General features: G+C 40.5%; 1 protein-coding gene across 13 annotated transcripts in view; it reads right to left on the bottom strand.

The window, feature by feature from the left end:
* The window catches only part of LOC113121387 (microtubule-associated protein 4), a 74,970-nt gene that overhangs the window by 21,674 nt on the left and 26,949 nt on the right, over nucleotides 1-26,347 (bottom strand). For 6 of the 13 annotated variants that reach the window (XM_026291787.1, XM_026291789.1, XM_026291794.1 and 3 more), the window contains 4 exons: nucleotides 21,203-21,307; nucleotides 20,204-20,290; nucleotides 18,502-18,690; nucleotides 14,940-16,421 (listed from right to left, as the gene is read on the bottom strand). In XM_026291787.1, coding sequence (XP_026147572.1) covers nucleotides 14,940-16,421; nucleotides 18,502-18,690; nucleotides 20,204-20,290; nucleotides 21,203-21,307 — 1,863 coding nt within the window. Of the gene's footprint in view, nucleotides 1-14,939; nucleotides 16,422-18,501; nucleotides 18,691-20,203; nucleotides 20,291-21,202; nucleotides 21,308-21,544; nucleotides 21,642-26,347 lie in introns of those variants that run through there. The other 7 variants (XM_026291790.1, XM_026291788.1, XM_026291793.1 and 4 more) reach the window with 5 other exon arrangements.

Here is a 26,347-nt window from a genome sequence, read left to right on the forward strand (position 1 = left end):
TAGCCTGCTCCTTTGCTGTTCACTTTAAGCTATTCACTTTCTCTTTCACTCTTTGTGTCTCACTGACCATCTGACACTCCTCCCTCTGCCTCTACAGCTATTCCCAAGCCATATCCATGCTTAGATCAAAAGATCAAGTCAAACAATGAATATGTCTCTTTTTCTATGGACTAAATTCCTGCAATATACATGCATCTATCAGTAGTCCTGTGATTTTATTTAAAGTGAAAGTGCTTGGTATCATTGGGATGAAGGTGACTGTTGTGCATAAGTTTTACTGTAGCCCACAAACTGCAAAACACATAGACTCTAAACAGAAAACAGCACCTAATCAAAACATGTGTCATATTTATTTCTCCTGCTTGTCTGATGCTTAAATGCTGTAGTCAGTAACACCCACTACTCTTTGAACGCATGAGAAGAAGGAAGAGACTGAAAACATAATGTTCACCTACCATCCGTTGTGATCAAGGGGTTAGTGCTAGAATTCAAGCCAGGGCTGGTATAGTCTCCAAAGGTAGTAGAGAGTTTTGTATCTGATTCTCTGCCTTCAAATTCAGCATCTTTAACCGTGTGTGATTTGAAAGCAGTTTCCCCTTTAGAGCCTACAGTCAGGGCAGAGCTTCTGTCTTTGCTGCTGAACCCCTTCGGGCTGAGGGGCACTGGAATCACAATGTTACCAGACTCCTTTTCCAAACTAAAGCCCTCCACTGGGGCCTCTAGTGATGAGACAGGGACTTCAGCACTGCCATCGCTCAGTGGTGAGAATGGGGAGAGGCAGAAGTGTTGATCAGGTGGGGCCTGCCGCAGGTCAGTATGTGTGGTGCCTGCTGCCGAGAGAATGGGTGGTGGGGTCGGTGGCTGACCTTCTGCCACGGTCAGTGAGCGCTTCATGGAGTGTGGTGGGCGACGTGGACCACTCATGGGTGATGCCAGCTGGTCCAGCCCAGACCCATTTTGACCTGGGTATTTATCAGGCAGCTCTAGACTGCTGGGCACCGACAGGTGGGAACATTCAGACATTGCTCGCCGCATAGCTTTCCTCTGCTGCTGAGCCTGCCCCATGAAACAGGGCTCCAATACCTCCTCTTCTTCTTCTATCTCGTCCTCCCTGCTGTTGTCCCCTGAAGAGCCATCTGATAACTGCGGGATCCCCAGGACTGCCATGGCTCCAGCCACACCCTGATCACCCCTCTGCAAGTGGCTGTCATTGACAGCTGCTATAACACAGTAGTTAGGGAACACTTGGGACATAGTGACCTTTGGGCTGGATTCAGCAAAACTGGAGTTGTTCCATGGTTTTGATGGAGAGTCTCCATCCACTGGACTTGCCTCCAACAGTGAGGCTCCCATTGGATATGGAGGCACTGCACCAGTAGGTGACGACATTTCCATAAACCTGGCTGGCGATCCAGGAACTGGTGGCAGAGAAACCCTGCTGGTGCTACCACACCCCAGATCAGAGGACAGTCTGCCTGGGGAAACTGGGGAGGGGGAGGGAGAGGAAGACAGAGGACTGTCTGGACTCTCCCCTGTGCTGCCTAGTGAGGCATTACCCAATGAAGTGCTTCCTGAAATGCCCCCAACTCTACCTGGCACCTTCAGCTCTCTGTCCATGCTGCCCCTAGCTGGCTGCTCGTAGAAGCACAGCTTGTCTTTGTCTGAGAGTTCAGTTGGTGGCAGAGGTCCATCACCTATTACCAGTCCCTTTGTGGTGCCCATGTCCACGGCTGAACTGTGCTGCCAATCCCAGCTTTGAGGTGGCAGCGTGGGTGACAGCGAAGGCACCTTACACAGCTCACTGTACTCTGAGAAAGGAGAGTCAGGCTGCTGATCAGGGAGAGATGACATGATGTCTCTCTAGTTACTCTCAACCCCTTCCTTTGTTTTTGTTCTTTGTCTCAGTCTCAGGTGTATAAAGTAATCTTCACCACTTCTTTCCCCTTCTCTCCCTCTTTGTCGTCTTGTGCTGTTGCTCCTTGCAGCTCTGTCAGGTGCAATCTGCGCTCTGTGTGAGTGAGTCTCTTGTGCTGTGTCTCCGCTCTGAACTCAAATGCAAACTGAGGGTGAACTGGATGTGCAGCTCTCTCCCTTATTCCCTCCCTTGTTCTCTCTCTTGCTCTCTGGTTTTCTCACTGATTATTAGTTGTCACATGATGCAGTTGTGGCAGCCAATTGGCTAATGCCAGATCCCAAGCACTGTGGTGGAGTGAGTAAACCCCCTCCCCTCTAGTTTTTTTTTTTTTTTTTTTTTTTTTTTTTTAAGCCCATGTCTTCCTTCCCTCAACCCCTTTCTTTCTGCAGTTCTGTCTTATAGTAAAAAACACACTGCTCTGTCTTCCCACTGGGGAGCATTAGGCAAGAGCTGAGGCAGGTGCCTTGAGTGAAGAGTGGTTTTAACCTGAAGACTTTTCCAGATAATACACAAAACAATTTCTAATATCTTTCTGATCTGTAACTACACTTTTTATGCTTAGTTTCAAAAGGGAGAAGAATAAAAAGGGAGGAGAGGAAATAGAGTAATTAGGCTTTTAGATGACATGCATTGTTTGCAAAGCTGTGTTATACACAAATAAATTGTTTTATACTTTGTTACACACTGGGGACTCCATTGTGTCGTTACTGCAGTAAAATAATCATTTTTCAAAACTACTTCCTATTCAAAGGCATTGCTTAGTTTTAATATGTATCTTGTCCTACTAATCCCAGACAGCTAAAAAAATGTAAAAAGTCTACAAAACTCAAAGCTCGAGAGGATAAAACACTTGCAAATCCACTGTGTGACAATAATCTGCTCGAAAAGATCAAAAATACGTGTAAGTTGGTTTCACACTGATGAGGATGTATATGCAGGTGACACATCACATTAGCTATGGGCAAATGCTAATAGAGTATATTATCATTCAGTCTGTCTATTATATTCAGTACAGACTTTGATTCACATGGGAAACTGAGAGCATTAGTCTTACATATATTCAGATCATCTGAGGTTATCCAGCACGCATTTTAAGGTCAAGGGCAGTGTATAAAGGGAAAGGATGGGGGTGGGGTGTGAGTTTTTTGTCCTAGGCTGAGAATTGTAGATGTGTGTGCCAGTCAAAACAGCCAGCGGTTACATCCTTGTGGCTGTTGGTGTTGAGTGAAGGCTTAATATTGACAGAAGACATTGATTTCTAACCATTTCTAACCAGCACATGCACAGAGCAATGGAAGGCAGAGCTGAAAGTGAGCAGGGTGCAGACAGATGACAGCAAATACATGATGAAACGAGGGAGTGAATTGGAAAAGTGAGGGAGTTGGAATCAGATCAAAACACAGGGAGAGAAGAGTAAAGAGAGGGAAGTATTATGAGGTCAACCAGGAGGGGGAGAGAAACACAGACGAGTGAGGAGAAACAAGACACACCAATATTCAATATTCATGTTAAATGATGGTCTGACATATCACTGGGCATCAGGCTGTGCTGTTATGTCTGGGGACCTATGAACTATAACACTGATTTTAAAGTATTTAATTCCCACCCTCACTCTTACATCAGACAGCCTCAGATTTACATTGCATCTGCAAGACTGTGCTCCTGTTTAAAAAAAAGAAATCAAATGTTATTTGTGGCAGTTGGGGTGGTGGATGTCTCAGAAAACAGGACTTTTACAAATACAAATACATTGTTTGTGCTCGTTTAGGCTAAATTGCCATGGCCAGCTTTAATCCTATGGGGCAGTTCCATGTGTATACAATTGCTCCCTCAGCAGTCCAGCCATCATCTTACTTAAGTAGCTGTACTAGTCCTACGAGTAGTTACCAGTTATGTCAGGCAATTACCACTAACTGCCCTATTGCACCTTCAAAGCATTCTTCAGTCTTATTTCACCCAAGTCACAGCTGATAATTATGATCATCCTTATTTATATCTGTCAGGCTAAGCTATCGCTCCTGGTCCAACTGGATTGTTAGGAAATTTCATCAAGGAGCCAGGCCCACTCAGTGGCTCTCATGCTAATCTCACCAATAGCCAATAATTTTCATATAAAAAAAAAAAAAAAAATTTGGTAGTGTTTTAGAGCAGTTTCACTGAATAGCTATTATGGCTGAATGGGCCATCAAATCTAAAGCTATATTCCAGACATCCTTAACCTCTACTTTTATACCTTAAACCCAAGTGAACTGTAATTTGTCATACAAAAAAATCTTCCTCATGATTATTTCTCAGTCAGTGCAGGTTTTGGAAGACTGAAATGTAATTTGTTTCAAAGCTCCTAAGAGTTTTCCATTTGTTTTACCGTTACATCTATACAGAATGTCATGTATTAGAATAAGAGCTGTGTTGTTTTTTTAATGGCAGCACAACTGCAGACTTTTGCTTCAAGAAAGGACTGTAATAAAATAAAACATGACGACTGTGACTGGGTTCAAAAGTTTGCAAAAGCATTACCTTGAAGATCTGTTGACACAACACACATCCATTATTCTATCGGTGATGCAGGGGAAAAAAAAGTCAAAGACAATATAACAATGCAGCTGAGGGTGTACTAAAAATAGTACAGTATAAATCAGAAATGAGTGACTTTCCTTTTCCAGCTAAAAGGAACGCTTTTTTATTTCGATGTGCAGTTATATTCATTACATGGTAAATAAATACATTTGTCACATGTTAATGACACACTAGTTGTCTTTTTATAAAATGCCAGTGCTGACATTCTCAAGAATAAGACTGTTTAATAGATCCCAGTAAAAGACTCAAATCAACACTAAATGGTCCCAGTAGCAGCATACAGTCAAACCTCACTGTGCCCAATTATCACCATCCTCACCAATGAAATTCATAGTGCATAGAGCTGGCCTACTTCCCTGCATGGTTGTCCATTTGTACAGTATGTCTAGCTCGTTATGTGATAACTAGATTCACAGGAGACCAGTGTTTGCCTTCTTTCTTCTTTGAGTCCACCCATTAATCAACTTTAGCTCCCGGTGACGCCTACATGTTTGAAGTAACCCTGATTCTTCCGTCACATCACACCTGCACACACAGACATGCCTGTGTGGGCAGACAATAGTGAGGTAGACATGCTGGCAGGTGGGTAGACCTGCTTGAGGTCAGTTTACTGTCACTGCCTGTGTGTGTCACATTTGTCATGGTTTTTCCCAAGTTCTCTCCCTGTGTGACTGCCTCTTGAAATACAAGCCTGACACCAGAGTCCCTTTGGGACAACATAGACACACACACAATCTAAACAGATGACCTCACCCTGGCTGATTAGCTGGCAAAATTTCACACACACACACACACACACACACACACACACACACACACACACACACACACACACACACACACACACACACACACACACACACACACACACACACACACACACACACACACACACACACACACACACACACAACTACTGTTATATAATCCCACAGGGCGACAGAAGCGCCGAGGAGAAATACAACAAGGACATACAGACAAAAGCTGCCATTAAAGGGGCTTCGAGACCCATTTGTGTCTTGTGTCTGTGCAGGAAGCTGCAGACTGTCTTGTTGTGGCAGGAAATTTAGCACAACATTATGGTATTTTATTGCTATTCTTTTATATCAATGCAGGCATGACCCTAAAGTGGTCAGAATTTTTGTTTAGCTTGAGTGTCTCTAGAGCTTTGATTCTTCATTAGTAGATTCAATAATGATTTAGAAACAAATAGTCCTTTTGCACTGTGGGACCTGTAACTCTTGGACCCCTTGTCCCAGGTTCTGTCTTTGTTTCCATTGCCCTTCAGCACTTTAAAAACAAGTTCCTTAGGAAGTAGTACTAAACCAAGTTCCAGTTGCTCGTGGGGGGAAGTGGTGGGTGCTCACAGGGCTGTCACCCATGGCTGTCACCTATGATTAGTAATAATGTCAGTGCCATCATGTATCAGGTATTAATGTAATTTAGGATGTTGAACAGAGGTTTGGAATTTAGTTAAAGTTAGAAACCTGGCTAATTTGTCAGAGCATAATAAACCAGTATGTCTTTTTTATTCAATTAGTTCATTCTTTAGGAACATGACTTATTAGCTAAAAGATGTGTTGTAACAAAATATTTCTGTAATCATATCTAAACAAAATGAATGTTGACAATTTATTTATATTACCTTCCAGCCCCATGTTGCAGTTTGCCATGGACCCAGTTTTTGAGGTGCAAACACATTTATTTTTGTAATTTTGCTTCTGTGCTCCACCACAATGGCTCTGACATGAAGTAGTCTTATTGCAGTGCAAAATTTGGCATTCATTGAAGTACAGAGGGTTCACCTCCAGGTCTGAGACACTGTTGGTACTGAAGAACAGAAAGGCGAGATGGGATTAGCCAGAAAGAATTTTTTGAAATGTTTGGCCAGTCCTGGAACAAAGACCTTTGGTCGGATGAAACCTTGTACTTGTAATGGGCAGAGAAGTGCAAAGGAAAGGAAAGTCTAATCATCCTGATCCAAAGCATAGCACATCATCTGTCAAACATAGTGGAGCATTGTTACGGCATGGATGGCCATGTAGCAGTCAGATGTATCTGGAACGTTGTTTATTGATGATTTGACTGCAGACAGAAATAGCAGCTAAAAGTAAAAAAAAAAAAAAAACTGATACAGAGCTTCATGGATATTTACTCAAAGCACATAGCAAAAGCAACCTAAAAACTTCTCAAGGCAAGTAATCGGAATATTCGTCAGGGAGTCACCAGACTTCAACCCAACTGAGCAAAATCAGAGAGATCTGCAGAAAAGCAGCAGCTGCAGGCCTGGCAAAGCACCTCAAAGGAGGAAACTCAGCATCCATATATTTTAGACCTATTGAAGTCAGTGACTTCAAAATATTTATATGAAGGAATAATAAACAACTACAATGATAAATATTTTTGTTAATTTGTCCAATTATTTATGGGCATATGAAATAAGTAGGAATGGTAAAAAAATGGTATTCCTGAAGTGCACTATTTTTTGTTAAACCAAGGTTAGGTACAGAATACAAACATAAATAGAAATTGGGTAAAGGGTGGATCAATTTCTATGCCGCTCTGCTCCTCACATGATCTGTTCCTGTCTAGCAAACAGATACTTCCAGTGAGTTTGAGTTTCCATGTCATTTTTTTGATATTACCTATGTTGAATGTGCTACGTGTATTATGAAATGTTCCACACTGGGTCATACTGGTTCCATACTGGGTATCAGTGGATCGGTTGTCTTGAGATTGGTGTGTTGGAATGAGGGGGACTTACTTATTTTAACTTTATGTTTTGAGCATTTTTGCCTTTATTAGACAATTAGGAACTAATGTCATGCAGTGCTCATGTATATGGCGGCCTGTTGGAACCTCTTGGCTACCAGGAGGAGCAGGGACTCAGTTAACACTGAATGGTGTTTGTTATCAAATCAAATTATGATTATTATAATCATTTACCAAGTCTACCAAAAATTTGAGAGGTTTGAATTTGTCCAGACTAATGAGGATTTATAATTTTTTTTCATGTCATTTTACAAGAGGTACAGTATAAAGTTTCAATTAAATTGTGTTTCATATATTTTGTGTGTGTGTGTGTGTGTGTTTTATGTGTCACTGCTTAACAACAAATTGTCCTTGGGGGGCAAATAACTTCACTGATTGAATGATAAACATTTGCTTTAGAATTTTATTGGGATGAGAAGGTATTATGTTGAATACAAATTTAGAGACCAGGGTAAAAATTGAAGCTGATACTGGTGAGACAGATATTCTTTAGTTACATCTATTTTTAGCGAAGTCACATCTCCTTTGCTCCCTATCCATGCTAAACATCCATTATTTCCTTAGTAGCCCCCTCTTCCCATTAGTTGCCAAAGCAACCACCTCCTGTTGCTATGGTAACTGGTTCCTCATCAGTGTGCCAGCTCCAGCCACGTAGGGGGTTGGGGGTCAATTTTTTGAGGGGATATCTGATGGTGATGGTTGGGGAATTGTCAGAATCAAGGGCTGGTGGCAGAAGGTTAGGTGAATGCAGAAAAACTAATGTTTGTGAGTGTGATGAAAGTGACACATACACTTCAAGGGAAGACTTTTACTATTTGATTGTCACTGAAATTTTAATTTTGTCTCCAAAAATGATTTATAATTAATTAGGTGATCCCATACTTTTCATGTAGTGCCACAATCAAGTCAAAATGATCATTGTCCTGTACTGGCATGGTAATGCACTAGACTTATAAACATTACACATAATTACTGGAGCGCTGTCATTGTGACACTGGTGTTTAGCTGAAACCTACTATTCCTATGCCTAAGTACAGTCTCAAGACCTGCTAAAGTGACTAAGACTGTTAATCTTCTTTCAAAATAAAAGTCTGAACTTTTCTTCTTGGGTGATCCATCTTGGCAATTGGGACTTGACAGACCAAACTCCCAAGAACAGAAATATGACTAAATGCTGACGTGAACTACACCTTACTGCAGTTGTACACCTTTTATTCTCATCAACAAATCAACAACATGATTAATATAAATACATGTTCTTGGGTTTCTCACTTCATGCTTGAGTGTTTCTGTAGTAAAAGTCCGATGTCATTCATTCAAAAAAATATTTCACATCAAAATATAATCAATCAAATCAAACGTTTTACAGGAATGTTTTAGGAAAGAGGGATGGCTGATTGTCTTCATGACGCCAAGCGAAAACCCTGACCACAGCTTTTTCTTTCTAAGCATGGCGTCCTGAGGTACCAATAACGAACAGTCGCGGTGAAAGTGGAAACCTTCCATCTACTCATTATACCATATCAGTTTTCCCTTAATTTATTCCTCTGCTATGTCAAAGGATTTGCCTTGATTGCCAGTAAAAATACTAGATTTGCAGTGTCCTGGCCATTTTTTTTGAATTAATGACACAATAATGAGCATATCTGCTGTTAAGCAGCTGCAAATGTCTTGATACAACTTATTTGGATATGACACAAACTAATCTGTAATGTTATCATTGATTTAAAAGCTTACATGCAAACTGACAGATTTTCAGTTTAGCAAATATCCAGGAGCAGCAACAATCTGCATTTCCTGGAGTGCAGTCAAGTTGATCAACACTTTCATACATTACCTACATGATTTTACTCTCCTCCATACTTTTAATATGAATTATTGCTATGGATATGAATGGTGATTTACTTTAATATGGTGAGAGGCTCTTGATTCAAGTATAAAATGACAGACATGAAATGAATTTGAACTTTGTATAGCTCAGTGTACAGTAGGATGTGTGCAGCCTGATTGTCTAATACTGAGCTCATGCTGTTGATGGTAAAACCAAAACACTTCTCATTTATCTCAGTCTAAAGAGGATTTACTTTTTCCACAGTTTAAGCTGCTGAAAACATAAATTTTGCTGCTTTTGACTGTCTTCCTAGCCAGTCTCATGCCTATTCCATCTGTTTCTCCAATTTATCTCTGTTTCTGTTGATGCTCAGACCTCAATTGCAAAACAAGAGACAGCCCACAAACAGGTGACAGTGACAGCTGGTAATAATTTATAATAAATCTGTTTCTATCGAAAGTAGTAAATTGGTACCACTGTAACAAGTGAAAAATAATATGATTATTTGAAATAACAGCCAAGTAAAGTTGTTTTAATGTTCCTTTTAATGACTTGTATGTGCATGTATTAAACAGAAACTGTACCATCAAGTGTGCTGTCAAGTGTAGTGTCTCATTAACTCCAGCATCTGTTGCTGTTCCTATGGCAACAACTCATCCTTATTCTTTTCCTTTCTCTTGTACCTCCCCTAAAAGCACTTCATGCTTCTGTCTGTCATTCCCCAGAAACTTGGAAATAATACCTTTATCTGCATTTTATATAGAACAGAACTTCCATTAATCACTTACTGCATTAACCAGTTCACAATAAATAAGCCTCTATCGCAGCTTCCCAGCGAGTACATGAGGTTCAAAAAGTGAATTGGCAAATTAGGAAGCTTCACATGAAGCCATCCACCATTCAAATGTTAAGAGCTTGAAGTTGGATTTGTGTAAAGCTTTAGAAAGAGCTGCTTTGTCACGGTGAACCCAAATGCAGACAGCTCCAGAGAGGCAGGACAGTGGAAACAGAGATTAATTGTGAAGCAGAGAGGTGAACAAAAAGAGACAATGAACACAGTAAACAGGGCAAACCACACAGAATCTGGTGACCACAATAAAAATGGGGTGACTAGAATAAACAGGAACTGGATGTCCAAGGGAGTCAACAGTACAAAAACAGTTACACATGAGACAGCCGAGAAACAAGCAAGACAAAACAAAACAAAACAAAACACGAACAAGGCAAAGGAACCATCCCAGCATATGTCAAATGGTCAAAGTCAAGGCAAGGGCAGCAACTGAACTGGAAACTGTAGAGCTGGAAATGCATCTGTCTGTCTTCTATTTTTCTGTACACTCCTCTCCCTCAGATCTGTCTGTTTCTTCCTCTTATCTTAAATTCTCTAAGTCTGTCTGAAGTCTGCCTGCCTGGGGAATGGCTTGGCTTCTTGCCTTCCTCTAAGCATCTATTTATATATTTGACAACAGCTGAATCTGCAAAAAAGCCTCTTTAAAAGTTTCATGCACACACACACACACACACACACACACACACACACACACACACACACACACACACACACACACACACACACACACACACACACACACACACACACACACACACACACACACACACACACACACAGTATTGGAATGCCAGAGCATACTTTAACTAGATGTAACTCAGTAAATGTGTCTTTTGTACCACAGATTGAAACATGAATATGAATATTGAATATGTCTGTGTGTCAGCACAGACAAAAGTATATTACAACCATAGTACCAGAATCAAAGTATAACACTTGTGATCCCAAAGCAAGTCAAAATATAAGACACTAATTCATGTAAAACTAACTAAATGTACTATTATTTCGGAATTACCTCAGCATGCTGATTCAGTGCCATAGAGTGCTCTTTATAAAAAATCTTACAGAAGCAACATGAATAGAGGATGTGTACTGCATATTTAGATGAGTTTGCAATGCAGAAGATAAACTCTACAGTCACCAAAGCTTTCACTGACTGAGCTGACACAGCTGCATTTGAAAATGGCAGTATCACAGTTTCTTAAATCTAAAGCACAGCCCACACAGCTGGTTTAGGGGCATCTTTGCATGAGTTGCAAATCTGTTGCTGAAGCATTGTACATTTGAAAAAATAACCCAGAGTGACTCACACCCCTGTCCTACAGTTGGCTGTTGGCTCTTACAGTGGTGTCAACAAGGCAAAATCCCAACACTTCCCCCAAAGTTGTCAAAAGGCATTAGCCCATTCTGCACCAGGGATGGGGCTATACTGTACAAATGCCCCTGTTAGGCTACCATCTAACAGTCTGGGCCCTGTGAAAGGAGCCTAAACAACAGCAAAAGGCACTATGAGGTTAAAAAAAGACTGCTGATATTCATGTTGGCTTGCCTTTTGAGGATTTTGTTTGTCCTCAAATAGCTGGATGATTCAGCTATGTGCTCTGTGTGTCTCTGTGGGTTGACAGGACCACTGTGATTGTATATTTCTGTCTGAGAAAGGAGGAGCACTGTTGGTGGTGAAAGAGAACAGGTGTTGTTGCAATGTGGCCAGGATGTCCCTCCTGGTTATTTTGGTGCCACATCTACTTTTATTTGAAGTAACAAGATTAGAATAGATGGGCAGGAGACAGAATCGGAAATGAGACAGAAGGCAAGAAGAAATGTGAATAACGATTTTATGTATTTATTTACTTTGGTACTTATGAGTTTTAGCAGAATATGAATATAAATATCAACATACCACATTACAAAGTTGTTTTGGTGAAACTGTTTATTTCCACAACCAGCAGCCACAGAGCTAAAACACTATCTATTTGCAGTATTGTTTCTATAGTTTTAACTCAACCACAGTCCCATGACGGAAAGATTAGTCTCTCTAGCTTCACAAAGTAGTTGCTGACTGTGTCTATTGTGAACTTGGCAGTACTTTTTTATGAAAATAGCCAGAAGCAAAGTTGTTGAGTGTAGTGAGACTGAACCAAAACAGTAAAGTTGTGAGCTGTAAAACCAAAACAATGATCTGAAAGATGCTAAAATGCCAAAGCAAAGTTGACACTATTTATCTGTGGGTTGGTCATAACTAACCACTTTTACATAGCACATAGTGTTTTGATCAAGTGTAAATATTAAAATATTAGTGCTGTCAGTCAATTAAAATATTTGCAATGTCTATAGTTAACTAGTGGACAATCACAAATTAACCATACATTTTTTTATCTGTTCTAAATGCACCTTAAAGGGATATTTTTCAAGTTTTTAATTCTCTTATTAACATGGGAGTGTACAAATATGCTTTATGCAACTGTATGCTTATTATTATTATCATTAATGCAACAAGTAGAGAATTTAGCAATATTGGAGGCAGACATTGTAGATTTTTGACGTACAGTGAGCATGTAATAAATGCTACTGCTCCTTCAGACCAAGCTAAATGTCTGAGCCTCGCTTGCGATGAGGCGGTGAGGTGGAGGATAACTCCGAAGTGAAGACAACTTTGGGCCGGGAGCATAAATCTCCCTTGTGTTTACCGACTATGGTCTGGAGGCTGAAGCAGGAAATGTGAACAATAATCACAGAACATGTGTGTAAATTGTGTCCAAAAATGTCAAAAATGAATCTGCATTAACTCTTGATTATTATTTTAACTTTGACAGCTCTAAAAAATATTGACTAGTGCAGCTTCAACTCTGCTCTTCACTACTGCATATAACTGCGTCAGTTCCACAGGTCTTCTACAGCATCCTTTCTTTTCGTTGAATCCTTTGCCTCTCTCAGTCTATATGAACAATTTTTTTATCCCTATATTTCCTTCAAATATATTGAATACATCATTTACTGTTTCTAACTACAATTCATTATGTTTTATTTATTTTTTAGCTCTTCCTCACTGCATTGTACCCCCTATCTGTAACCCTCCAGTCTCTTTTTTGTTCTGCTTTGCATGCCTCATCTATTGTACAAGCCTTAAATACCACTATTGGTGACAGAGACCCACCCCTGTACACTCACAAAAGGTCTCATTACGCAAAGGGAAAACAGAGGCAGCTGTGTTCATCACTCTGTAGTGCTCTTTTTCTCCACACATTCACACAAGCACGAACATTGTATATTCACCAAAAAACACATACACAACATAATGTAGACACTTCATGGAAATCTCATGCATGATTTTGCAGCAGTGCTTGTTTTGCTGCAACATGCACAGAAAAGTATGGAGACCCAAATGCCACACACACATCAACTAAGTATACACATCTTCAAACAAAGCAAACCAACTGTGTATAACATTAACATTCAACCCAATAACAATGAGTCCATCACTCTATTCAGATGTGACATCCACAAACCTGGAATATATTTTCCACATGACTTGAAAGAGGCAAAAATACTAACGTAAGCCCCTCTATTCTTGTGGAAGGATGGCACATTGATAAAAGCTACTTAAGAGTCACGATCAAGACATTACTGTTCCTGCAAAAGCTGACAGTTCAGCCCTCATTATAGGCTCCAATGGGAGGTAGAGAAAGAAGTGTAAAAAGGGAGGACAAGAATTCTTGTCTTTGTGTCACCATAAATCAACAGCACACACAAAACCCTTTAGTTGTCCTAAAAAGTGCAAAACCCACACATTTATCTAGACATGAACAGAGACATGGCCACCAATGTCCAAATTCACTGAAACACTTATATAAAGACACAGATGCATCAGCAGCTCAATTCTAACTCACTTTTGAATCTTATACATCTTATTTGCATCACAGACAGCAGATAGCACCCTTGTTGTAATCCTGGGCCTTCAATGAATGTGCTTGGGTCACATCTCATCATCATCATCATAATCTCATCATCTCTAATAATACCATAATTTAAAAGTGTACAGAAAATTGCTCAAAAACTTGGATGTACTCTGTCAGTAACTCTTCTGTTTGTAGTATCAGTTGCCTTGAGAAGCACTCACCTGACTGCTTTTTCTGCCAGTCATTTTCTAATAATCCACAAATAGTCTCAATGATGCATGAAAAAAAAACAAAAAAAAAACAGAAGAGCCACAAGAAGAATTAAAAGAACTCACCTATGTTGAAGATACAGGCCAGGCAGCAAACATCACAGACCATGTAAAAAATAAAAATAAAAATAAAAAAATTAACATTTAATGTTTTTTAAATATGAGGAGACACACCAGGATGTTAAGCTTTTTTTCTTCAAAATTCTTTTCTAAAGGGAGTTATACAGAAACAGGCAGCCAGTGAGGCAAACAGAGTTAATGGGATACAGGGCAAAGAAGACAGTGACCCATCATTCCTGCAACTTGGAAATGGAGCTTGATTAAAGTGACAACACAAACGCCGGGCCGTAAGAGAAAGAGAGAAGATTGGTATTGATATGGTGAAGATGCCTAATGGTGCTGCTACAGAGAAGGACTGTGACTGGTTAGTAACAGCAGAACCATCAAGAGCAACACTGTTAAAAATGAGAACATCATTAGGAATTAAAATACTCACAGCTTAAAATCAAGCCAACCCACAGCTCTAGTTGGGAAATACTTGAGCCCATGTGTTAGTCACTCACAAACAGATCAAACTGGACAAGCCAAAAAGCCCCAGCCAAGTATTTAGACAAGTGAATCCATGCAGGGGAGAGTACAAAGGGGACTGATTATCCAGCTTAAGACACCCAAGCAATCAATCCTGCCCAAAAAAAGAATATTTGCAGTCATTTTAAATATCTGGACTACTGAAGCTTGATGGAAGGACCATGCATGGTGATCAACCATTCACCTTTTCCTTTTCATTTAACTTATTTAACTATTTTGCCCAGGGTTGACTGCAACCAACCTTCGATGATGGGGACAACTGGAGGGACCACAGCTGGTTCTTCCATGGCATCAGCAAAACTGGGAAAGAAAGGTTTAGCTGCAGGGTTAAGACCAGATAGTGGAGCTCCCAGAGGAGTGACTGACAGAGGGGAAGTGGGGCTGGTGACTGGGGATGTCTGTGGAGGGAACTTCTTAGCTCCAGGGGAACTTGGACTCTTTACAGAGGATGAGGAAGATGAAGAATGAGACTTCTTGGACTGTTTCTGTGGTGATTTGGCATCTTTATACTCCGTAGGTGGGAATTCCTGTGCTGTGTTTTTGGGAGAGCGGAGAGGTGCTGGGCTTGGGGTGTCAAAGGACAAGCCTAGGGGTAGTGTATGACCTGAAGAGCTGATGTCACTGAAGTCAAAGGGCTCGGTGATGCTGCTAATATGTGAGTCGTTCAGGAGCCATGCAGCATCTGACGGTGAAAGAGGTGGAGCTGAGGCTAACACCTCACCTTTTGGTGAAAGGGCCAGGCTGGCCTGGGAGGCAGGGCTGAAGGCCAAGGTGTCTCCCTCAGGGATACTTTGCACAGAAGACTGTTGGAGGGAACTGGTGTTTTCAAACATCCCACTGTCAACCATGTCACCACTTATTGCTTCATTCTCCGGAGAGAAAGGTGGAGAAAAGGCCTGGCTGCTGTTAGCCAAGTTACCATTTTCAGTATCCATCAGGAGATCAAATGGAATACCAGGGTGAGGAGACACAGGGAAGGAGCCAGCTGTTGTGTTGTTGTTGGTAGAAGGCATAGTGAATGGAGCTGCTGTGGGTTTCAGCTCACTGTTCAGGACTAGTGGGCTAACGGAAACAGCAGATGGGGAGAGTAGCTCCTGGGACAGAGGGGCTGAGACCAGGCTGTCCTCTGGACAAACCTCCTTTTTCCATGGGTTTTGGCTTGTATCTATCTCTATTAATGAGGCCTCCGAGTTTGCATGAGCTGAACTTCCTATATCCATCATTATCTCCTCTGTGATCTGAGTAGTCACTGCAGGTGGAGGAACAAATGGTTCTGTCATCACTCCCCACTCCTCTGGAAGCCGCTTCCTGCTCTTCCCTTTCTTACTCCGGCCTCCACTCTTCCCAAGCTGCTCCTCCCAGCCACTATCTCCTCTATCTCGTCTCGGACCAATTCTGTGGTAGAACTCCTCTGCTGGTGGTGTGTTTTGTCCCTGTGCTTGCACCTCAGGGTGAGCCCTGTTCTCGACGTGCTCGTAACATCCCTCATCTTTCTGTCGCCTTTTCTTCTTCTTTTTCTGTTTCCGATCTGATCCATCTCCCTCCCTTTCATCACCTCCAGCATATGCCGCGCTCTCTCGGCTAGGCCAACTGTCAGTAGCTTCATCAAGGGTGGTTGCAAGATGGCTAGCATGGCGACTGATCATGGTGGAGACACTGGGGGTGAAAGGGAGGTCTGTTGGCAGGCAGCCAACCTGCTCTGGCCAGCAGTCGCCTAAGACACCTTGTTGTGGGTGAAGAGGGAAGAGTTTAAAGTTGGGGGAGATGGACATGTACATATGAACTAGTTCTCTCTAAGTCTAACAGAAGAATAATGGAGAAACTTCATAATATATTATAAAACTAACATTCTTCGTCTGAAACTACATATCAAAAATGTTTATAGTCCTGAAGGTACGTAATTATTTTCTGCAAATATTTTTGAAGAGTTTGAAATGATATATATTATAGCTTTGTTAAATTATGGTGTGATAAAGTGTATCAGGCACAACAGATACGTCCGGGCAGTGGGGGTATTGCTTTAGAATATCAATATACCCTTTGTGGACTGAATAAGTGATTTTTCACCTTCATGAATCTATTATTTCTTAGTCAAACTCACATTTCTGCTAGAATGAATGAGAATCCAACACATACACACACAAACAAAGCCTTTGAGGGTAGTGAAACTTGACTTAAATAACACACAGAACTTAAAAGAGTATATAGCGTAATTTAGATTGGCTAACTCCTGGAGTGTAGCAGGACACCAATGGGCAACAATAGAGCTGTTTGAAATCAAAGTGTCTAACATATCATGTACACAGAGATAGACAGAAAAAAAACACTGGGTAATGGTTTTATAGAAAGGATGTTAAAACATTCTGTTGCCTTTACAAGAAAAAGCTTAGGTCTGAAGTGCAACTACAAAGCCTGGCAGTAGTCAGGTTGAATTCACTGTAGTAGTAGTTGTCGGTAAAAAAAGGAAGGGAAATGTGAAATAGATGGAAAGTAACAAGAGTAGAGGCAAAATTGCTCACTCAAACTGAGTCGGTCATCTACTTTGGCCCAGTTTGTATCTAGTTTTCAGTTATATATACAGAAGTGGAGCAGCTGCCAGACCCCATAGTACAGCGGCTCTGAATAGAGCCATATTTTATATTAACAAACCCATGACAGACCCCTGCTTACTACACTGTATGTGCAGTAATTGGGAGAGGGAGAAAACACATCCATCAAATGGATAAAAATGACTTAGGGTTGCACAATCACATTAGGCTGGTGAAGCATTAAATAACAGCCATCAAACTTCGTGTACAAATATATTACATTATTATAGTACTGTGCAATTTAAAAGGTAGAATAATTATGCATTACATAACAGCAACATGTATTTTGGCTAGTATCATTCTGTTCTCATATGACACTGGAATAAAGCAAAAGCTTTTAATGAATCAAGTTAAAATTTAAAATTGAATGGCTTTAATTTATCAAGAAACAAATTGTATGAATAACAAATGTAAAAATGTTGTAAATATAAACATACTGACCAAACAGTTCAGGCAGTTCAATGTGTAAACCAAAGTACCCGGAGAAAACCCACACGAGCACAGGGACACAGAAAGGCCCCTGCCGGGTTTTGAACCACAGACATTCCTGCTGTGAGGCAACAGTGCTAACCACTAAACCACCACGCTGCCTTCATAAACTCCTACATGTAAAGCAGAAATCATCACTACATACAATGTGCTAAAAGGTGTACTGCTGAAACACTGCTGTGATTTTCTGATTCAAAAACTTAAGCTTTGGATGTAATTGGTTAGTTCAGTGAATCTGTCAGCACCAATACTGGCTTCATATGTGGTCAGGGAAAAGTTACTTTAGACTCAGCCAAACTAATTATTAATTAATTATTATTTCTATTTTTCATATCTAAAGCTACTGTTGTTATTACCTATTCTCCTTAATAAAAAAGAAAGTGAAAGTAGAAAAATCATCAGTGCAGCTCAGGCTTCGTTAACATTACCACACATATGATATAATAAAAATTTGCCCAAGTCTAAAAGTTAAGAAAATTTGAAAAGTTCAAAATTTGTTGTTATGTTTCCAACATTATTTAGGACATTTAAGTTTTCAAATTTACAGAAAACAAGAGAAGTGGTATTGCACAGATAATTTCTTATTGGAAGACGCTCCAGCAGTAGTAGGCTGGTATCATTGGGTAGCTCAGTGTGTATAAGTCTGAATCAGCAGCGAGCTGAAGAGGGTCAGTTTTCTTTTCATAAGATACACTGTGACTGTGAGTTCATCTACATGTGACTTACCTGCTGACATATCTAGAGGGCTGCGAGGAGGCTGGGGCTCAGGCAACATTGGACTATGCTCTTTAGGGGCATCTGATCCTCTTGGGGGTGTGGGATGCAGGGGCTCTGCTATACTTTGAGGCTTCTCTGCTCGGACGGATGCAGCTCCCACGTCCACACCAACCCCTATCCCTCCAGGCTGGGAAAATCCTAAAAAACAAAAACAGACACACATATATTAAGAACAGTGTTGGAGATTCCTTTAGCCCTGATGCTCTCCCCATCATTAGATTTTATGGTGGTGACTTGATTTAAGGTTAGGGTAAGTCTTCAGAAAATTAAACAGTACAGTATGCTGTCCAATGTGAGGACAAAAGCCTGTTTACACACTCACATTGTGGGGTCTTGGCCTTCTTCATTTCAAGGTGACAACTTGTGTATAAGGTTACGATTAGGCTATGATGTAATGTTTTGCACAAGAACAAGCCTGTGCGTGTCACCCTGTACAGTACCAGCAGGTACCAAGTTAATGTCAACAATTAAAAAGCTGTGACTCACCACAAGTTATTCATTGAGGTGGATTTTACAGCTGCAATTTAGACGCAAACCTTTGCACTTAAGATACATTTTAATGAGAGGGGATGTCTAATTAGCATCTATGGAAAGATTATTTTTTGTGACAATCCTAAATGACCAAAGATTCATGTTTATTTGCAAAACTGCCATTTTAAAAAAATGTCAATCGCATTTCATAACACACCATGTACCAATTCTAGAAAGAAATAAAAGGAAACCTAACATGTATAAATAGTGGACTGCAATATAAGGCTATATTTGATATGCAGACAGGACATTAGAAATTGTCAAAAAATACTGTGTGTATTCTAATGTTTATTAAATGTATTAAATTCAATTTATACATTTATTAAAACAAATTAAAAGTTAAAAGAAGAATTAAACACCTTTCTTCATAGTGGTTGAGATGTCTAACTACAGTTACTCTGATGAGTCTGATCACTGCTGCTTTTCCTTCAGTTGTGCAGGTTAAGAGACAGATAAATGTGTTTAAATGGTCAAAACATATCCTGACACCTCTGTGAAACAGTAATGTCAAGCTATTTCCCTTAGTTACAACGCTCTCTCTCTGTAAACGATGTTAGCCAGACATCTCTTCTGAAAATAAAAATATGGCTTCTATTAGTTTATTTGCAATTCCACTGAAATTGCATGATGCAAACAAAGCAATAGCAAACAATAAACAAAGGCGAACAGCCAAGATTTAGGAAAAAGAGAGATAATGTAATGTTATATTGTTGAGTGCTACAGAAGTAAGCAAGAAGTAAGCAAAACCTAACTACAAAAAGTACTATGACGAAATCAGGAGTTCGGCTCACTCCTGCTCATGGAGCGTGTTAAGCAATGATAAAAGCTATACTTGAATTATGAGCTCAGTTAAAATTTTGATTGATATTGATTTGCTACCATTTGGTTCACCCTGATGCTCCTGACTAGCGTCTCAAGGTCTGAGCTTTTACTTAGTTTCGGTCACTAAATATGAACCCTAAAAGGAGGATTTCAAGGATCTGAGGGACTTAAATATCAGATTTCTCTAAATAATAATAAAGTACTAGTGACATATAGCATTATATTTTCATCTGAGCTAATGCTGTTATTCTAGCAAAATGTGGCAGAGGCAGATTGAGGCAAATAAGGCAAGCTGTACCTGAGAAAGCTCCCATCAGGCCAGTATTCATCATTTGGGCAGGGCTGGTCTGAGAGCCCAGAGGATCTAAATAACCTGCCATGGAGACTTGCATGAGGAAGGAAAGAACAACAGGCATGAAAGAACCGGAAACAGAAGGAAAAGAGAGGAAGAATGAAATTAGAGGAAAAGAGGCAAGCAAGATGGTGGATGGGGCAGGTAAAAAAAAAGATGGAGTAGGAGGTTGTGGGGATATTAAAGCATTTATAATTGGGAATGGGTGAAGTGGAAATACACAACAAGGAGGAGGGAAACAAAAGATAATCAAAACACTTAACTTTCTACATTTTAAAGGCACCGTATTACTCTGCACAGTGTACTGCACTAATGAAACTGCACATTACTGCTAAAAAATGAATGTATAATTCATTATGCATGTGTATACATAAACAACCCAGTATCTAATACCTCATTCCTGTATGCAATATCTACATCTCTGTTTATTTTTGTTTATCTTTGTCAAATACTTGGCCAATAAACTTTATCCTAACTTTATAAACTTTATATTTGGTACAACTAACACTAACAGTGTCCCAGAGGCGTAATGGCATTTCAAGTTACTGTAAGTCTCAGCTTTTGGGTAAGTCATGAGTCATTGGTAACGAGTCAAAGTTGAGTTGCAAAGTCTTTTTGTGTCACAAAATTCATGACCCTAGTCTGACATAAATCCACATCTTTAAAAACTGTCAGATTAAAGTTCTCTAACATACAATACAACCATTCCCAGCACAGCTGTCTCCAAAATACAGCCAGTCCACTTATCAACCAGTTGTTTTGAATATTACGCATCTCTTTCCCTGTTAATGTGTAAAACTAAAAATGGCCTATTGAGACACCAAAACACCATAAGCAAAAAATACTGCTGTACCATTGGGGAAGCAAATAGTAGTTAACTCAGCCATTTTTATTCATTTCATTTCATTAAGAAGTGTCACTTTTTATTATTCTTGTCCTTTGTACCTGACAGGAGGTCTGCAGCCAAGGCCTGCTTCTGGTCAAGTGGGTGTACCTCCTCCTGCGGCTCTCGGCGTGACACTGATGTCTGTCCTCCCGAGGGCTTACAACCTGCAGTAACAACATGGGCCATTGAACATCAGTCCCTGATGACGTGGTACTGCAAAACTGTAACTTGATGATACAAGGCTATAGAAATCACACTCTAATGAACACAGTTACACACAGAAATGACTCACCAATACAGTAGGCATTTACTAAACATAAACAATTCTATATAGTGACTATCTTACACACAAAATGCAGACATGGACCCGCATAAACACTCACATAAACCCGCCCTCTCACCTGTCAGAAGTCTGTATCCCAATACCATTCAACCCAACATTCAGTAGTGTCTGCTGTGTCCTGCTCAGTGCCTCTGTCTCTGTCTGTCTCCACTGCAGCCTCAGCTGACTCTGAGCTACTAACACTGTGAACCCCCAGTCATACAGACACACACACACACACAGTTGCCACACAGACACCCACACGCAAACGCAATCACAGTCTGGAAGTCTAAGTTTAGTGTGACGTTGCTCTGTCTGTCTGGTTCAGGTCCCAGGCCACGCTAGTTACTGCCTCTTTCTCATCTGTACAATTGCAGCCAGCCTTTAACTCTAGTGTCTGTGTTCAATGAGAGGTCCAAATTGGGCTGCAAAGGCTGGAGTCCTGATTGATGGATTTAATGTGGCTGTCTGGATGTGAGAGGTAAAAATAGAAAAGAGGTTAAATAAAAACACAAACGAGGCAGCGGTGAAAGGGGAAGGACATTAGAGCAAGGGTTAAAAGGATGGAAAGGAATAAGCAAAAAGCAGGAAATAGGATTTAAGATTTAACAAGGGAAAAGACGGAAAGAAGGAAAAAAGGGAGTGATGAATCAATGAGAGGAAGGAATAAACAGGAAGGAAGTGAGGCAGAGAAGTAACAGAGGGAGGGGGAAAAGAGGAAAAAAGGAAGGAGGCACCAAAGGCAACCATCTCCCAGCAGCATCCACAGAGGGTGACAGTGAGGGAAACAGACAGGACGCCACCCAAAGTCACAATTGCTTCCAAATATCAGACAAACAGGGCCATGGCAGGGTGTGCATTGTCTGTCCTGACTGTGTGCTGAAAACACTCCTTGGGCAGGGTCACCGATTGAATCCAAAACACTTGTGCAGTAATACTCATCCTCATAATCTCAATTTCTGTCTGCCTGTCTTTCTACTTCTCTGCCTCTGCTTTGTAAATACATATTTGGGAAAAATAACAGGATGTGCTGAGTGTTGGCTGCTCTCCTTTGTTGAGTCAGTGAAACAAAGACATACACAAGGAAACAGACAGATGCTTCTCCTGCCGTGCTGTGCCTGCTGTCCAAGGTACTGAAGGAGGACTAAACATCTTTGAAAGGGCAGTCAGAGGCGCTGGTATGAAAATAAATCTCTATTATGTATCACTATTTGCATATTCTTCCTTTACTGAACCTGCAGGAACTGCCTAAAGACTAAAACAAAGCAAAGCAAAACAACAAATTATTATTCTGTCATTGGACTGGGACAAGACAGGAGTATTTCTGTGGGGGTAAAACAGGACAGGAGTGAAAATTCACTCTGTTGTCAGCCCCTACGTTGCATCAGACTGGACAAAAACTCCCCAGTGGGCTGAATTTCTCATAAAACATCTTTGTTCGTTGTTCTGCCAGCTGTCAAAGCTTTTGGGGCTTAGTTAGTGTTGTTGTACCTCAGACCTTCCAACTTGGACAAAGTCGGGAGAATTCAGTTCAGTCAGCACGAGGAACATACATGCATAGAGTTATGATGCACTGATTTTATGTACCAGTAGTGAAGTGTTCATCTTAAAAGAGGGAGGTGGGCTGTGATGCATCACTTACTAGTGTGTGTGGTTAGATTTGTTCCAAACAGAGGAGTCACAGCTTGACAGGAGGCTTATTACAGTCATCAGTCATCATGGCTACTTGACCTTCAACTGTGGTCTCCTTACATCCTGAAATATCACAACTGGACTGATGTGGCATCACAGAACTTTGGTTATCTCTACTGTAGCTTGTGCTGCAATGAAGCCTGTACACTGTAACTACATTCTTATAAAAACATCCCTCTAACAAGAGTGAAGCCCATCTAACTACTTACTCATTAAGACACAAGACACACAAATATAGTACTGGCTATAGAGTATATCACACTGGAGCATATGAGATGACTTATTTTGTAGTTCTGGACTAAACTTTGGCTAATTGTCTAAAAACACTAATTAATTAGTAACATGTTGGCAGTGATTGGGTCCTTTATCAGTTGGTCCTAATTACAGGTATATACTGTATTTCCTGGACTATAAGCCAGAGGAATTAAAGAAGTGTGACTTACAGTCCGAAAGGTTTCAATTTTCATTCAAGTTTCTTGTGTTGCAGCCTGATAATACAATTGTTTAAATTATTTTTTTCCATCATTAATCTACACTCAGTATCACATAAGGACAAAGTGAAAACAGAATTTTAGGAAAGTTTTTAAATTTAATAAAAAGGAAAAACTGCAAGTCGACTTATCAACCAGATATGGCTCCCTATGGTTTGCTGAGCCAAAAATGTCTAATCTGGGATGAGGCAGCAGGATAGACTGAAGTCTGGCAGCTGTCCTCCAGCTGACCTCAGCCTCACCCTGTTTCTCTCCTTCAGCCTCAGCTCCTCAAGCTGGGACAGTCACAATAAACTGGCTGGGTCAGAGCCACTGCAGGACCACAGGCACACAGTGATGGTTCACTGAAAGGTCACAGTGCCATTCTCTGTTTAGGACAAACATCCAGAGTCCTGTTGATTCAGCTACGAGTATTAGTCACATACTGCCCTCTATGAAATTTGCAGAGACTCAATATACAAGTCCAGTCTGCTGTATGGCCTTGTACTGGTATGGAAACTGCATTGGTCTTTTTCTTAATTCTTCCAGGAATATGTTGTGCTCTTTATATAATAAACAATAAATAATAATAAATTTAATAGGAAGACGAGAAAGAGGCTGAATGATGGACAGGTAGAGTGAGGTGAGACCAAGAGAAATCAGAACAGATTAGAAGAGTCGAACGGACACAGACATCATGTCAGTCCAGACCTTTTTAATATGCAAGCCTGGTTTTTGTCCTGACATGCAGTGTGAACTTAGAGACTCTATATACACGTCCAGGTGCATGTCCAGTCCACTCAGTTTGCTCAACATTGACTCCAATCACCGTCCAGACATTTCAGCTTTTGATTTGAAATCATTTCTAAAAACATGTGTTCACTCTGTCATTATGGCTTATTTAGTGTAATTTAAATGGCAAAAATGGATGTTTTAAAATCTACAACACAATAAAATATGTTTAAAAAAAAAAAAAGCTAAGGGATATAGCCTAGAGCCAGACAAAATGATTTGACACTAATGACAAACATGTTCTTAAAGCGTGGCAGAACTGTGTGCTGTGTAAGACAGAACAGACCAGGTGTGGCCAAGAAGCTTTGATGGTTTGGCTGTGTGAAAGGACGAGATGCGAGATGCATTGACAGAGTAGAAGAGAAACATGGCGTATTAGATGTGACAGCATCTCTGTAGTGTGTGTTTATGTTTCTACAAGAAGCAGATCAAACCCGGACGTATATTTAACGAACACACGAACACACACACACCTGTTAAACCTGCTTGGTTTATCCTGACTTTCTCTCTCTGGATCACATCTCCTTGTCTTAGCCTAGAAACAATCCCGTGTTTATCTGTCTGGTAAGAGCAGACTAAAGCAATGTGGTTATTTTAACACCATTCTAACTTTCCCTTGACCTCCTGCACATCAGCTTTTATTGGCAGGCTTAAGGAGTTGAGCTACCATGAAGGATGCTCAAACACAGTCACAGGGGTGCACAAAAAGACTTTAGCACTAAGTCAAACATACACCTTCACATTTGAGCAACATACAAAATGAAAAGCTTTCTGTCAACTGAGAAGAGATCAGTGAGAGAGGAATTAGGATTTCTCCCAGCTCAGGAATTAAAACTGCATCATAAATATTTATATTTCAAAGAGATTTATCCAGCATTTTGAACAAATGACCTATTTAAATAAAACAGGGTGACAGCATCAGTTCATCAAATTATACAAAGATGGTATGATGCTCTGTTAGAAGCTACGACACATCAGTCGACTAAAAAGTAGGCCAGGGTGGGTTAGATTTTCAATGGGTTGATTTTTAACAAAGATCCATCTATCTCTTAAGTCCTTTTACATATTTTACTGTATTGGTCTGTTGCATGACGTTAATTAATTCATTAAAATAGGTTTTATCCAGAATGCTGACAGTCATAAAACCTAAGCCCAATGGTCTGCAAAACAATGATGAAGAGGAATATGTTTGAACCTCAGAATTTCCGATTAAATAATGAAGAACTGGTCGAAGGTTGTCGTTGGAGTAACCTGACCCAAAAGGGTTTGTTATTCTGACACTTTTAACCTGAAAGGCAAACAAATGGGGCTTTTCCACTGGCACTGCTCGAATTAACTCGGTTTTTGGGGTTTTCCATTAGAGGATAGTAGCTGGGAGCAGGTACTTTTTCAGCACCTCCTCTGCCGTGGTTCCAAGCGAGCTGAGCTGATACTAAAAATGTGATTTCAAGTGGATTGGAAAGTGACCAAAACCGCAATTGTACCATGATTTTTCCCATTGACCCCATGAGCGAAACTAAGTAATGCATAAAGAATGTTGCAGCCACGCCATCACAGGAGTTCAACATCCCCAGATGACATATATCTTCACTGTGCGAGGGTAGGTGCACAGTCTCACTTAAATCCTCTTGTATTTTGAGTCATTCTTCACTTAGCCCCACTCTCTTCAAGCATATTGTAGGAAAACATCTGTTTGGAGTGAGGCTGTCTGAGGGTTGGGATCTTCATGCATGTAGGCATGTGTGCTTGTGTTGGAGAATCAAAAAGGTACAGTCCAGGACAATCCTTCCCCTGAAAAGCACATCAGCTTACACAGAGGCCCTATTCCTCTTCCCCTCCTTTCTCCCTACCCACAGCACAACACAGCTCTCTGAGTCTAAGTAGGTCACACTGCCCCGTACAGACTCACGCAAACACACACATGCTGA

Source organism: Mastacembelus armatus, chromosome 20, assembly GCF_900324485.2.
Source record: "Mastacembelus armatus chromosome 20, fMasArm1.2, whole genome shotgun sequence".
In the NCBI taxonomy this organism is placed as follows: domain Eukaryota; kingdom Metazoa; phylum Chordata; class Actinopteri; order Synbranchiformes; family Mastacembelidae; genus Mastacembelus; species Mastacembelus armatus.